This window comes from Oncorhynchus nerka, linkage group LG27 (assembly GCF_034236695.1).
Source record: "Oncorhynchus nerka isolate Pitt River linkage group LG27, Oner_Uvic_2.0, whole genome shotgun sequence".
Taxonomy (NCBI): domain Eukaryota; kingdom Metazoa; phylum Chordata; class Actinopteri; order Salmoniformes; family Salmonidae; genus Oncorhynchus; species Oncorhynchus nerka.
In genome coordinates, this window is record NC_088422.1 from 67,711,715 (window position 1) to 67,727,244 (window position 15,530).

At 39.9% G+C, this 15,530-nt stretch overlaps 2 protein-coding genes across 2 annotated transcripts in view; one reads left to right on the forward strand and one right to left on the reverse strand.

The window, feature by feature from the left end:
- The window catches only part of LOC115112197 (neuroplastin-like), a 48,740-nt gene extending 44,523 nt beyond the window's left edge, over positions 1-4,217 (forward strand). The window contains exons 8-9 of the mRNA XM_029639068.2: positions 2,631-2,707; positions 3,134-4,217. Of these exons, the coding sequence (XP_029494928.1) occupies positions 2,631-2,691 (61 nt within the window). The 3' untranslated portion in view covers positions 2,692-2,707; positions 3,134-4,217. The remainder of the gene's footprint in view (positions 1-2,630; positions 2,708-3,133) is intronic.
- LOC115111112 (meiotic recombination protein REC114-like) lies at positions 319-14,897 on the reverse strand. The gene is made up of 5 exons (XM_029636991.2): positions 14,701-14,897; positions 14,397-14,486; positions 7,779-7,862; positions 6,993-7,181; positions 319-6,423 (listed from the first exon to the last, which is right to left on the reverse strand). The coding sequence occupies exons 2-5, from the start codon at positions 14,484-14,486 to the stop codon at positions 6,334-6,336; spliced, it is 453 nt and encodes a 150-aa protein (XP_029492851.1). The 5' UTR covers positions 14,701-14,897; the 3' UTR covers positions 319-6,333.
- Positions 14,898-15,530: the final 633 nt, after the last annotated feature.

A 15,530-nucleotide genomic window follows, 5' to 3' on the forward strand; every position in this document is an offset into this window, starting at 1 on the left:
GTTGAAATGAAGTATCTCATTGAAATACTACACCTATCCAGTGTCCTCAGATTAATGCAGATGAAGGGAGTTAGATATTCATAGGAAGCGTAGTGTACTGTTTTTTTCTCGCTATATGAATTACAAATCAGCCTTTTCTTAAATCATGTTTCTAGTCTATTGCATAGTTACAATGTGTAATCATTGATGTCCCAGGAGTGGTAAACACTGTTGAAGTGTATAATTGTAATACATACATGCAGACACAGCATCATTCAAAGAATGGAGTTTGATACACCTAGTATTGGATATGACTGAAAAAGAATGTCCACAAAGAGATTCATACCTGAACCGCACCTTTATTTGCCAAGGAAGTGTACATGATCAGTGAATATATTCAATGTACAGGCTACAATGTGGGGATCTCATGCATGGTAATAACAGTACATGTATATAGGACTTGCATCCTTGGCACAATAAAGTTATTATATTCTACTCAATCCATAGGCTTCATTAATGCCATTCAGACTTGAAGTTGATACAACAACTATGATAGCCGAGGTTCATTGGTATGAATATTAGTTCAGAACCTAACGTTTTAAGGGTCCATACACAGATCGGCTACATACTGTAGCTAGCTACACATTCATAGGAATACAGTTATTTTTTATCTTCCACTACACAATAAGCAAATAAATAGTTAGCTAGCTATGTTACTTCAGCTGCATTGCATGGCAAATATAAGCAAGGCAAGCTAACAATTGTACATTCAATTTGCAGAAAATGCTTCAGCTAGCTAGATTCTTTACATCCACTGTTTCACAAGACGACAGTCTGGCTTGCAGGTTCTCTCAGGAGTCCCTAAAACATTAAACGCGAATTACATTTTCATACTCATGTCATAACACTAGCTAGCTGGCTAATGTTAGCTAGTCAGCTAACTTGCTAAATAGCGGTTTTTGTACATGAACTTTATGACAAAAAAATATGCACAATCGTTTGTCTCTACATTAACTAACATATTCCTCTTAATTGTATATGTTTTGCTTGATTTGTTATGATGTTATAATTACTTACATTTGCTACCACCGTAATATTTTCTCAGCCATCTTTGCTGAAGAAAGTCACCAGGGACGGGTGGCTCGTGTCAAATTTGTCATTGGAACCGCTCAATATGATTGGTCATATAAAAACCTTGGGACCCAAATGCATAATGAGTGCTCTAAATCCCCCTTGCGGTGGTCTGGAGCCATGAAGCCGTGCCGCTGAGTACCTCTAGGTCCTGCGGTGTAAGCTCGCAAATTATAAAGGAGGAACCCCTGTACAAGCTTGGCACATCAATATTTGGGGAGTTTCTCCCATTCTTCTCTGTAGATCCTCTCAAGCTGTCAGGTTGGATGGGGAGCGCTGCTGCACAGCTATGTTCAGGTCTCTCCAGAGATGTTTGATTGGGTTCAAGTCTGGGCTCTGGCTGGGCCACTCAAGGACATTCAGAGACTTGTCCCGAAGCCACTCCTGCATTGTCTTGGCTGTGTACTTAGGGTCGTTGTCCTGTTGGAAGATGAACCTTCTCCCCCGTCTGAGGTCTTGAGCGCTCTGGAGCAGGTTTTCATCAGGGATCTCTCTGTACTTTGCTCTGTTCATCTTTCCCTCGATCCTGACTAGTCTCCCAGTCCCTGCCGCTGAAAAACATGCCCACAGCACGACGATGCTACCACCATGCTTCACTGTAGGGATGGTGCCAGGTTTCCTCCAGACGTGACCCTTGGCATTCAGGCCAAAGAGTTCAATCTAACATCAGACCAGAGAATCTTGTTTCTCATGGTCAGAGTCCTTTAGGTGCCTCTTGGAAAACTCCAAGCGGGCTGTCGTGCATTTTACTGAGGAGTGGCTTCCGTCTGGCCACTCTACCATAAAGGCCTGATTGGTGGAGTGCTGCAAAGATGGTTCTGGAAGTTTCTCCCATGTCCACAGAGGAACTCAGGAGCTCTGTCAGAGTGACCATCGGTTCTTGGTTCCCTCCCTGACCAAGGCCCTTCTCACCTGCGGCCAGCTGTAGGAACATTCTTGGTGATTCTAAACTTCTTCCATTTAAGAATGAAGGAGGCCACTGTGTTGTTGGGGACCTTCAATGTTTTTTTTATACTTTTTTTTTTTATACCTTCCCCAAATCTGTGTCTGTGCTCTACAGACAATTCCTTTGACCTCATGGCTTGGTTTTTGCTCTGACATGCACTGTCAACTGTGGGATCTTATAGACAGGTGTGTGCAAATCGAAATCATGTCCAATCAATTGAATTTACTACAGGTGGACTCCAATCAAGTTGTAGAAACATCTCAAGGACGATCAATGGAAACAGAATGCACCTGAGCTCAATTTTGAGACTCATAGCAAAGGGTTTGAATACTTATGTAAATAAGGTATTTCTGTTTTACAAAAAAATGTAAAAACCTGTTTTTGCTTTGGCATTATAGGACATTGTGTGTAGATTGATGAGGGGGGGAAATGATGTAATAAATTTTACAATAAGGCTGTAAAGTAACAAAATGTGGAAAAGTCAATGGGTCTGAATACTTTCCGAATGCACTGTATATATACATATAATAATTTCCCCCTGGAATTGGTATTTCTCTTGGTATTTCTTCACTAGGAAAACAAATTCGACAAACAACCACAAAGACAAAAATGTGCGCCAGAGGAATACAAAATGAGAAGCTACGCGTTGCAGTAAGTATTCTGGCCTTTATAAAAATGAGAAGCTACTCGTCGTGAGTATTCCGGCGTTTATAAAATGAGAAGCTAGTCGTCGTAGTGAGTATTCTGGCCTTTATAAAATGAGAAGCTACTCCTCATAGTGAGTATTCCGGCCTTTATAAAATGAAAAGCTACTCGTTGTAGTGAGTATTCCGGCCTTCATAAAATGAGAAGCTACTCGTTGTAGTTAGTATTCCGACCTTTATAAGATGAGAAGCTATTCGTTGTAGTGAGTATTCCGGCCTTCATAAAATGAGAAGCTACTCATTGCAGTGAGTATTCTGGCCTTTAGAAAAAGGAATCTGAGGCATATGGAAGTCAACTAAGTGATATACTGTAGGAATGTGATAATGTACACAGGGTATACTAATTCCTTCCTCCCCCGATTTTCATTAACAGATGACTAACTGCATATCTTGACCATATGAAGGTATCTGAGGAGGGAGCTCCAGGCAATTTTTAATGAAGCATATCTCATCTCTCTCTTATGAGAAAAAACAATAACAGCGTAACACTGGCAGAAAAGAACAAGATGGCTGTCTTAAGCATGACTTATTCAGTCTTACATGAACAGTCCTGGACGGAGAGATGACTAATTCCATCACGAAAGGTGTGCACATCTTTTTTTGTGTGCTGTTTGATGTCTCTTTTATTCATTTTATCATGTCCTCCAACCAGAGGTGATCCTTTTTGTATTACATATCATGTAAAACGCATGCAAATTATTACGCAATAGGATGCCCAGAATAGACTTTGTTGTTTTCCCTCATGTCTGTATGGCTATTTTGCGTCCAAAGGAATTATGTTTTTTTATGAAATTGTCCTGAACTGAAAAATACTGTTATATTCTTAAATAACTTTGTACAGCTGATTCAATGTCATTAAACTATGTTTGATTTAGTGAAAGGAAAGTCCACTTAACAGCCATTATAGTGAAAATGTGATGCAAGGGATTTGATGTCTGGCAGTATTTACTTGAAAATGATTATATGAAAATTACTACTATATCTATCTAGTTATAAATAAAATTTGTGTTTATTTTTCAGAGTAACTTAGGATGTCTTGTATATGTTGAGGTACGAGTGTTCAAACAATAGCAAATACTGTATGTAAAGAAAAAAATACATTTTATATTTCCCAACTTAATTCATTCATTTTTATTTTTATGAAATTGTACAGCATGGCTATTATTCTATGCAATATGTATTCATATATAGATATATTGGGGGCAGTTTGTTTTTCTCAGTGAAGCTTTAATATTGTGGGATCACTTGGAAGCTGGTATAGCAAAATGCACTGCTGTAGCTGCATGACTCCTGTCCTATAAATACACCATGTACCCATGTGTATTGCAGTGCAAATGGACCTACATTAGGGTGGGAATGGAAGGAGCTACGGTATCTCTAGCCACGATAAAACATCAGACCAATAACATATGAGACTAATACATTTTTGAAAATAAAAGGCTCCAAAATACATTTCATTTTTTTGCCTCGAAAATCCTTTCTAGAAAACCGCAACATTTGTCCTGCTACAAATATCCTCCTACAACACAATGGTCACTATGTTCCAGCACACATTTACACAATCAGCAGCATGAAGAACAACACTAGAGGTCGACCGATTATTGGAGGACCAAAAAGGGCTGATTCCAATTAAAATCGGCAGATTAAAAAAAATATATATTTGTAATAATGACAATTACAACAATACTGAATGAACACTTATTTTAACTTAATATAATACATCAATAAAATCAAATTAGCCTCAAATAATTAATGAAACATGTTCAATTTGTTTTAAATAGTGCAAAAACAAAGTGTTGGAGAAGAAAGTAAAAGTGCAATATGTGCCATGTAAGAAAGCTATATGAAAGCTGGTGGTTCCTTTTAAGATGAGTCTTCAATATTCCCAGGTAAGAAGATTTAGGTTGTAGTTATTATAGGAGTTATAGGACTATTTCTCTCTATACCATTTGTATTTCATTAACCTTTAACTATTGGATATTCTTATATGCACTTTAGTATTGCCAGTGTAACAGTATAGCTTCCGTCCCTCTCCTCGCCCCTACCTGGGCTCGAACCAGGAACACAACGACAACAGCCACCCTCGAAGCAGCGTTACCCATGCAGAGCAAGGGGAACAACCACTCAAAGTCTCAGAGCAAGTGACGTTTGAAACGCTATTAGCGCACACCCCGCTAACTAGCTAGCCATTTCACATCAGTTACACCAGCCTAATCTCGGGAGTTGATAGGCTTGAAGTCATAAACTTCGCTGCTTGCGAAGAGCTTCTGGCAAAACGCACAAAAGTGCTGTTTGAATGAATGCTTACGAGCCTGCTGCTGCCTACCATCGCTCAGTCAGACTGCTCTATCAAATCATAGACTTAGTTATAACATGATAACACACAGAAATACGAGCCTTAGGTCATTAATATGGCTGAATCCGGAAACTATCATCTCGAAAACAAAATGTTTATTCTTTCAGTGAAATACGGAACCGTTCTGTATTTTATCTAACGGGTGGCATCCATAAGTCTAAATATTCCTGTTACATTGCACAACCTTCAATGTTATGTCATAATTACATAAAATTCTGGCAAATTAGGCGGCCCAAACTGTTGCATATACACTGACTCTGCGTGCAATGAACGCAAGAGAAGTGACACAATTTCACCTGGTTAATATTGCCTGCTAACCTGGATTTATTTTAGCTAAATATGCAGGTTTAAAAATATATACTTCTGTGTATTGATTTTAAGAAAGGCATTGATGTTTATGGTTAGGTACACATTGGAGCAATGATACGCATCGATTATATGCAACGCAGGACACACTAGATAAACTAGTAATATCATCAACCATGTGTAGTTAACTAGTGATTATGATTGATTGTTTTTTTATAAGATAAGTTTAATGCTAGCTAGCAACTTACCCCGGCTTACTGCATTCGCGTAACAGGCAGTCTCCTCGTGGAGTGCAATGTAATCAGGTGGTTAGAGCATTGGACTAGTTAACTGTAACGTTGCAAGATTGAATTCCCGAGCTGACAAGATACAATTATGTTGTTCTGCCCCTGAACGAGGCAGTTAACCCACTGTTCCTAGGCCGTCATTGAAAATACGAATGTGTTCTTAACTGACTTGCCTAGTTAAATAAAGATTAAATAAAGTTGTACATTTCTTTTAAAAATAAAATAAAATTGGCCAAATCGGTGTCCAAAAATACAGATTTCTGATTGTTATGAAATCGGAATGGCCGATTTCAAGTTTAATTGGTCGACCTCTAAACAACACATCCCCCAACTCTTCCACAACCCACCTCCCACCCACATGTGTACCGTGTGTAGTGAGTTGACCTGTCTCCCTCTGGCTGTTCGTGTTGATGAGCTTCAGCTCCTCAGTCCTGGAGCACTCTCTTCAGCTCCCCTTCCACCTCCTCCACCAAGGCAGGGAAGCCTTCAAGCTCAGTGGGTGAGAGCAGTAACTCCTGAATGTTTAATAACCGCTACTTATTCAGTTCGCGCGATTTTCAAACTCCATCAAGTGAATCATCACCCTCAGCATTCATCAGTCATCTATCTAATCACTGTGTTGTGTCAGTACCAACCTACCTGGGTAAGACGTTTGATGGATAAAAAGCCCTGGACCACCTTAGGTTCAGTAGCCATAGCCTCCCCAGCACTCGCCTGATGACAAGGTTAAAAGAAATTATACTAATGCCACAGGACTTTATAGGGCAACACACCAAGGGAGGTTAGAGCTGCATCATAGCTGCATCCTTTATCGAATGATTTCCCTCAGTCATCATAGCTCTTTCATCCTCACTGAGAGCTTTTTCAAATGTGTGTGTTGGTTTAATTTCTCCCCCTTCTGTGTGGGGAGGTTAAGGATTGACATATCGCACATTGTCATTGATTCATACATAAAATCCATATTAACCTAGTTGGTTCCAGGGCTGTTCAGTATTAAACTAGCTATATTGTTTTCATGCTTGTAAATAGCACCATCTAGTGGGTGATTCTTACTGTAACAACAGCAACTTTAGTACCTCATTAAACTATAGTTTGCCTCATACATTGTGAAGAATGACATTCTTAAAATAAGAACAGCAACACAGGTGAAAAAAAAGATGCAATGCACTCATTTCAGTTAGTTAATGTATTGCAGGAGCTGTTACAATTCAGATGTTCCAAAATACACTTTCATGATGCAATACGTAGCTACATGTTTTCTGTGTGAATGTGTTGTTGAGTACCTGTTGATCCTGTGCAGTGGTCTTGGTAGGGGGCTGATTGGATGTTGGGGTGCAGCTGAGTGGTGGTGGTGGCCCCCCCTGTGTGGTGACAGGCAGGTACTCCTTCAGTCTGAGTACTGCACTGCCACGCTCCTCCAGGGCCTCAGCCCTGCTGCCACTGAACTGCATCCTGATCGAACAACTCTCCCCCTGCACATACACAGCATTGTTTCGTGTGAGAGCTGGCCTATATCTCCTCCTCGCCGCTACTGAGACAATTTTGACCAGCAGACTACAAGCTTGACACGCCACTTACAATTCATCACAGTGACACGTACCTACAACACTTATTTAGCCTACATATCACTCACAAGCTAGGCCCTTGGCAGAACATGGGCAGCCAAAGCACTGCTCGCAGCCAGCTAGCTGTGCCAAGACAGTTAAAATGCATCGTGTCAGGCCTCAGATCCCCTTAATTCAGGCCATTTAATGACCAATTACACTGTTGTCTCAGCACAGCCACCCCTGCCAAACATTAGCTCTGCCACGCTCATGTCAATGTGAAATCTGGCTATGGTAAATAAAGCTGCCACTATACAAATTGCTGAGGAAATTACCTTGTGTAAAATTCCGGTGTTGCCTTGTAGTTAACATTAGCCTACGTTTAATTTAAAACTAGGTGCTAGAATAATAATACAAGTTGGTATGTATACTGTTGTATACTGTACGACTGTAGCTTCTATTTAAAAAATTGTGTTGTTTCTAAAAGCAAATAAAGGCTCCAAGAAAATCACTTTCGCAACCCACCTTAACAGTCAGACGGAAAATGAGGATATCTGATTTCTGCTGAACTTTGAGGAAGCTTGGAGCATCAAGCAAGGAAAACCCATCCTGAAAAATGCAAGTAACACAACATTCAGACAGACTAAACAATGGTAAACAAACAACAGTCAAAAGTCATAGTAGTAAAACCAAAGTCATATTGGATAGGGCGCACAGCTAATCCTCATGTCTTCAATGAGACATACAAGTCCATTTAATAGTATCAGACGGAGCATGAAGCAATCACAGCTCTACTTTTGGTTAGCAGGAGCGATCTCAAATGATCTGAAATGACATAAGCGCGCCTGCAGGGGGCTCTATTGACTCAGAAACCCATCCAGACAGACCCTGTGGCCAGCAGCATGCCATCAGTATGTATGTACTGTATTTGGAAAGATAACTTCCATCTCTATCTCGAACAACCAGCTGTTGGAGGCTGAATGTTGTTGTACTAAATATCATCTTTGAGAGTCATAAGCTGTGCTCGAATTCTCATACTAACCACACTAACCATACTATTTGAGACGTGATTTGAGTACATAGTATGCTTATTGGTCATAGTATGGATATAGTTAGCATGCCAAAAGTTGTCGTACTAAATGTGGAAAAATTTACAAAGTACACATGCAGTGGGCACTATTTGGGCCCATAATGCAATTCTTCCAAAAATGGGCGTGGCTTCACAACATTTTCAGATTTGTAGAAAATGGCGGCCGAAGTCTGACGAAAGTGGATACAAATTATTCATTGGTTTAACTAATCATGAAACATTTTAAGAAAATGTTGAGTAATGTAATAAAGTATTGCCTTTTCAAATAGGTTTGTTGTGACAATTTGTTAGCTATGTTATCCTTATGAACAGCATAGCATTACAGCAGTAGGTATGTTAACCAGCTCTGCTAGGGCTTCTCAGCCAGAGCGTCCAGTGTGCGCTCTGAACGCTCCGAATTTATGAACGGACAATCTGACAACGCTCTGGATTTACGAACGCCTAGAGCGCACTCTGGCACTCCAGATTGAATTTACGAACAGAATCAAAATCGTGAAATGTTTAGCTAGTTATTTGTTATGCCAGTGGTTCCCAAACTTTTTATAGTCCCGTACCCCTTCAAACATTCAACATCCAGCTGTGTTCCCCCTCTAGCACCAGGGTCAGCACACTCTCAAATGTTGTTTTTTGCCATCATTGTAAGCCTGCCACACACACGCTATACGATACATTAATTAAATAGAAGAATGCGTGTGAGTTTTTGTCACAACCTGGGTCGTGGGAAGCGACAAAAGAGCTCTTATAGGACCAGGGCACAAATAATATAATAATAATACATAATCTTGCTCTTTATTTAACCATCTTACATATAAAACCTTATTTGTTCATCGAAAATTGTGAATAACTCAACACAGGTTAATGAGAAAAGTGTGCTTGAAGGATGCACATAACTTGGGTTGTATTGGAGTCTCCTTCTTAAATAATTTTCCACACACAGCCTGTGCCTGTATTTCGTTTTCATGCTAGTGAGGGCCGAGAATCCACTCTCACATAGGTGTGCGGTTGCATCAGTGTCATCAGGACATCAGTGTCTTTTAACAGCGCAGTTGTGAAGTCAGAAGCTTACATACACCTTAGCCAAATACATTTAAACTCAGTTTTTCACAATTCCTGACATTTAATCCTAGTAAGAATTCCCTGTTTTAGGTCAGTTAGGATCACCACTTTACTTTAAGAATGTGAAATGTCAGAATAATAGTAGAGAGAATTATTTATTTCAGCTTTTATTTATTTCATCATATTCCCAGTGGGTCAGAAGTTTACATACATACACTCAATTAGTATTTGGTAGCATTGTCTTTACATTGTTTAACTTGGGTCAAACGTTTCAGGTTTCCACAAGCTTCCCACAATAAGTTTGGAGAATCTTGGCCCATTCATCCTGACAGAGCTGGTGTAACTGAGTCAGCTTTGTAGGCCTCCTTGCTTGCATACACTTTTTTCAGTTCTGCCCACAAATGTTCTATGGGATTGAGGTCAGGGCTTTGTGATGGCCACTCCAATACCTTGACTTTGTTGTCCTTAAGCCATTTTGCCACAACTCTGGAAGAATGCTCGGGTTGATGAATGTCATTGTCCATTTGGAAGACCGATTTGCGACCAAGCTTTAACTTCCTGACTGATGTCTTGAGATGTTGCTTCAATATATCCACGTAATTTTCCTTCCTCATGATGCCATCTATTTTGTAAAGTGCACCAGGCCCTCCTGCAGCAAAGCACCCCCACAACATGATGCTGCCACCCCCGTGCTTCACGGTTGGGATGGTGTCTTTGGCTTGCAAGCCTCCCCCTTTTTCCTCCAAACATAACGATTGTCATTATGGCCAAACAGTTCTATTTTTATTTCATCAGACCAAAGTAAGATCTTTGTCCCCTTGTGCAGTTGCAAACCGTAGTCTGGCTTTTTTATGGCAGTTTTGGAGCAGTGGCTTCTTCCTTGATGAGCGACCTTTCAGGTTATGTCGATGTAGGACTCGCTTTAATGTGGAAATAGATACTTTTGTACCTGTTCCCTCCAGCATCTTAACAAGGTCCTTTGCTGTTGTTCTGGGATTGGTTTGCACTTTTCGCACCAAAGTACGTTCATCTCTAGGAGACAGAACGTGTCTCCTTTCTGAGTGGAATGACGGCTGAGTGGTCCCATGGTGTTTATACTTGCGTACTATTGTTTGTACAGATGAACGTGGTACCTTCAGGCGTTTGGAAATTGCTCCCAAGGATGAACCAGATTTGTGGAGGATTACAATGTTTTTTCTGAGGTCTTGGTTGATTTCTTTTGATTTTCCCATGAGGTCAAGCAAAGAGGCACTGAGTTTGAAGGTAGGCCTTGAAATACATCCATAGGTACACCTCCAATTGACTTAAATGATGTCAATTAGCCTATCAGAAGCTTCTAAAGCCATGACATCTTTTTCTGGAATTTTCCAAGCTGTTTAAAGGCACAGTCAACTTAGTGTATGTAAACTTCTGACCCACTGGAATTGTGATACAGTGTATGTAAACTTCCGACTTCAACTGTATGCATGTATATATGTATATATACATATAAAGTGTAATGTTTTATGTAACAGAGCTGAATAGACGATCCATCCCTTGTGCAGAAACATAACTTGCAGTATCTACAGTGGCAAAAAAAGTATGTGAACCCTTTGGAATTACCTGGATTTCTGCATAAATTGGTCATGAAATTTGATCTAATCTTCATCTAAGTCACAACAATAGACAAACATAGTGTGCTTAAACTAATAACACATAAATGATTGTATTTGTCTTGTCTCTATTGAATACATCATTTAAACATTCACAGTGTAGGTTGGGAAAAGTATGTGAAACCCTAGGCTAATGACTTCTCCAAAAGCTAATTGGAGTCAGGAGTCAGCTAACCTGGAGTCAAATCAATGAGATGAGATTGGAGATGTTCGTTAGAGCTGCCTTGCCCTTTAAAAAAATACTCACAAAATTTGAGCTATTCACAAGAAGCATTGCCTGATGTGAACCATGCCTCGAACGAATGAGATCTCAGAAGACCTAAGATTAAGAGTTGTTGACTTGCATAAAGCTGGAAAGGGTTACAAAAGTATCTCTAAAAGCCTTAATGTTCATCAGTCCACAGTAAGACAAATTGTCTATAAATGGAGAAAGTTCAGCACTGTTGCAACTCTCCATAGGAGTGGCCATCCTGCAAAGATGACTGCAAGAGCACAGCGCAGAATGCTCAATGAGGTTAAGAAGAATCCTAGAGTGTCAGCTAAAGACTTACAGAAATCTCTGGAACATGCTAACATCTCTGTTGACGAGTCTACGATACATAAAACACTAAACAAGAATGGTGTTCATGGCAGGGCACCACGGAAGAAGCTACTGCTGTCCAAAAAAAAAACATTTCTGCAAGTCTGAAGTTTGCAAAAGTGCACCTGGATGTTCCACAGCGCTACTGGAAAAAATATTCTGTGGACAGATGAAACTACAGTTTAGTTGTTTGGAAGGAACTCACAACACTATGTGTAGAGAAAAAAAGCACAGAACAGCACAGCACACCAACATCAAAACCTCATCCCAACTGTAAAGTCTGGTGGAGGGAGCATCATGGTTTGGGGCTGCTTTGCTGCCTCAGGGCCTGGACAGCTTGCTATCATCGCCGGAAAAATTCATTCCCAAGTTTATCAAGACATTTTGCAGGAGAATGTTAGGCTATCTGTCCGCCAATTGAAGTTCAACAGAAGTTGGGTGATGCAACAGGACAATGACCCAAAACACAGAAGTAAATTAGAATGGCTTCAACAGAAGAAAATATGCCTTCTGGAGTGGCCCAGTCAGAGTCCTGACCTCAATCCGATTTGAGATGCTGAGGCATGTCCTCAAGAGAGCAGTTCACACCAGACATCCCAAGAATATTGCTGAACTGAAACAGTTTTGTAAAGAGGAATGATCGAAAATTCCTCCTGACCGTTGTGCAGGTCTGATCCGCAACTACAGAAAACATTTGGTTGATGTTATTGCTGCCAAAGGAGGGTCAACCAGTTATTAAATCCAAGGGTTCACATTCTTTTTCCAGCCTGCACTGTGAATGTTTGCACGGTGTGTTCGATAAAGACATGAAAACGTATAATTGGTTGTGTGTTATTAGTTTAAGCAGACTATGCGTGTCTATTGTTGTGACCTAAATGAAGATCAGATCAAATTTTATGACCAATTTATGCAGAAATCCAGGTATTTCCAAAGGGTTCATATGTATTTTTTTTTGCCACTGTAGATACTGCAAGTTATGTTTCTCCATTTCAAATAGACTTCAGCACAATGGAGGGATGAATAGTCTACTCAGCTCTGTTACATAAAACATTACACTTCAGTTCCGTACTTCCAGATTCAAAACAGATTTCAATTTTCCTACTCCGCTGAGATGTTCTGAAGGGATTAGATCAAATTTGTATTTTTAGTTGAAAATTATCATATCAGGGAGTAATCACATTACATAATTTCAACAAGACTTGTCTTCAAGTCATTCTGTGAGGCATAGCCAGTCGTTTTCCGAGAGAAAGCCCCCATTACACTATATCTTAGAATCAGGAGTAATCTGGATGATGATTACACACAATAACCCTCTCTCTCCTCCAGCATGGTGCATCCTAATATGGCATCCTCATTCAGTTGGGACTCCCCTGGAATCAGCCACCGTGTACTACTGTAAACTCTCTTCATTGAAAGATACTCAAGAGCATTAAGATTAAGGGCGCCGATCTATCAATGACCACTATCCACTTTTGTCAGAGAGCACTTTGTGTCCTGACATGAATTAGCATGTAGCCTTGCCTGGCACCCTGGCTCAGCAAGATAGCTGTAGCCACTTTCCATCCAGCACTCGATGTGGCATAGTGCAGCTATGGCCATTGTGTTTCTACAGCCATTCCCGCTGGGTCTCTCAGCTGCACACAGAGTCTGGCAGTGAACCTTGAGAAGACACACACTAACACACACACTAAACTACACACTAACACAGGCAGTATTCTAAGTACAGCTACAACCTAGCAGGTGTTCAGTATTTGTTCTCGTTCCTTGTATTTTCAAGGACTTGTAATCAAGTCCTTTGAATGTCAAAATTGGGGTCACTTTTCAACATTGTTGCAAAAAACATACAATTGTATCCATAGCTAGGCTATCTGCTTATAATCCTAGTAAAATATATCTAAGCTTAGACTAGCCTGAGTTAGAAGGCATATTTGTTAATAAAAAATAAGTGTACAAAACATTAACACCTTCCTAATATTGAGTTGCACCCCCTTTTGCCCTCAGAACAGCCTCAATTCTTTGGGATTAGGACTCTACAAGGTATTGAAAGCATTCCACAGGGATGCTGGCCTATGTTGACGCCAATGCTTCCCAGTTGTGTCAAATTGGCTGGTTATCCTTTGGGTGGTGGACTAATCTTGATACACATGGAAAACTATTGAGTGTGAAAAACCCAGCAGCATTGCAGTTCTTGACACTCAAACTGGTGCACCTGGCATCTACTACCATACCTTGTTCAAAGCCACTGCAATCTTTTGTCGTTCCCATTCACCCTCTGAATGGCCCACATACATAATCAATGTCTCAAGGCTTAAAAATCCTTCTTTAACCTGTCTCTTCCCCTTTATCTACACTGATTGAAGTGGATTTAACAAGTGGCATCAGTACGTGTTTATAGCTTTCAACTGGATTCACATGGTCCGTATGTCATGGAAAGAGCAGGTGTTCCTAATGTTTTGTACAGTCAGTGTAATTTAGGCCAACAATGAGTGTAGGTTGGACAACAACAGCTATTATATGTCTATTGAGTGTACATTTGGCAGTAACTTGGTATATAATAATCAATTATTGAATATATTGGGGGATATTTTATTTTTATTTTATCATATTTGGATACATTGTTACTTGGCCTAGAGATGTGCATGCATGAAATGTGCCAGTCCAGATAAAATACAGTAAAAACTAGATCCAGATCCATCCAGGAATGATTTGACTTTAGGACATCAAAGGGCATATAAAGTCTAGTAGCTAGCCCTCAACTCACTTACCAGAAGATCGTGACCTTGGGACACCAACATATGACCGGATTCCACAATGGTGAGCCCCAATTCACCCGCGCTTTCACTGGGCTCAAACATCTAGAGAAGTTTCAAGACACATTTTTCAACATCACATCTGAGGCAAAATCCATAATGTAAAGTGTAGACCTATAACTCTTTGATTTGCTAATGTAGTAAACTCACCTATATTTGTAAACTATGTTTGGTTAGCCTAGCTAGCAAGTGGCATTAGGTACCTAACTTTGGCTAGCGTTATCTCATATAAAGACAGACGTTGTTGGACAAAACTCACGACTAGACAACTTCATGTCACCTTCCATGGATTACCGTCGTCTTCTTTGGTCCCAGGCAAAAAACGTCCAAAAAAGTTGCAACCTCCATATAGATTTATGTAACGTTAATAAAACATTTAAGAATATAAGATATATGAGTGCGGGAATATCAGAAATTCGCGAAGTCATGAGTCACGTATATTGTGTTTCTGTGCGCGCGCATGCGCAGGGTTCTGGCTGGAGATGCTAGAAATGCGTTTTTTTGTGTCTGCCCAGCACATTAGTTGCACCTACTCAACTCTAACCTAATCCCCAAACTCAATTGCTCAATTTTTTGATTTACTGAGTGATGTGTTGGTGGTGCTAGATTAGAATAGTGACCACATTTAAGTGCGCAAGGTATTCATAGCTCACATACAGCGTAAAGTCTTGAATAAAGTGTTTACATGCACCTTTGATATCCCGCTCACGAGTATCCCTATATTCATGAATAAACAGAATATTCCTCATTTAAATTTATATGGAATAGTAACTGAAATATGGACACTGTCTATAGGCAAATAACCTCTCGCAAATATAATATTAACTCTGCAGAATTATGCATTTCTTGCAGTAAAATGATACAACAAATGTTAATTTTGTCTCAGGAACAGAAGTGGAGAAATATTATGTATTTCTTTCAATCTTTATTGAGAAAATGTGAATGAGCATGTCATGTAATGTGTAATGTAAGCAGTATTTCACCAGTGGTGGTTGCTGATGTTTAAGATGAGGGAGGATGATACTTTTTTTAATGAGCATGGCCTTATTTCTATTACAGCATATTGGATGACTAAAATTCATATTCCAT

Excerpts from the sequence above, each read along its gene's own strand:
- LOC115111112 (XM_029636991.2), bottom strand. The coding sequence starts at position 14,486 with ATGTTTGAGCCCAGTGAAAGCGCGGGTGAATTGGGGCTCACCATTGTG. Across the intron at positions 7,182-7,778 it reads TTTTCCGTCTGACTGTTAAG|GGGGAGAGTTGTTCGATCAG; the intron begins GTGGGTTGCGAA and ends GTGTATGTGCAG. Across the intron at positions 6,424-6,992 it reads CCACTGCACAGGATCAACAG|GCGAGTGCTGGGGAGGCTAT; the intron begins GTACTCAACAAC and ends CCTTGTCATCAG.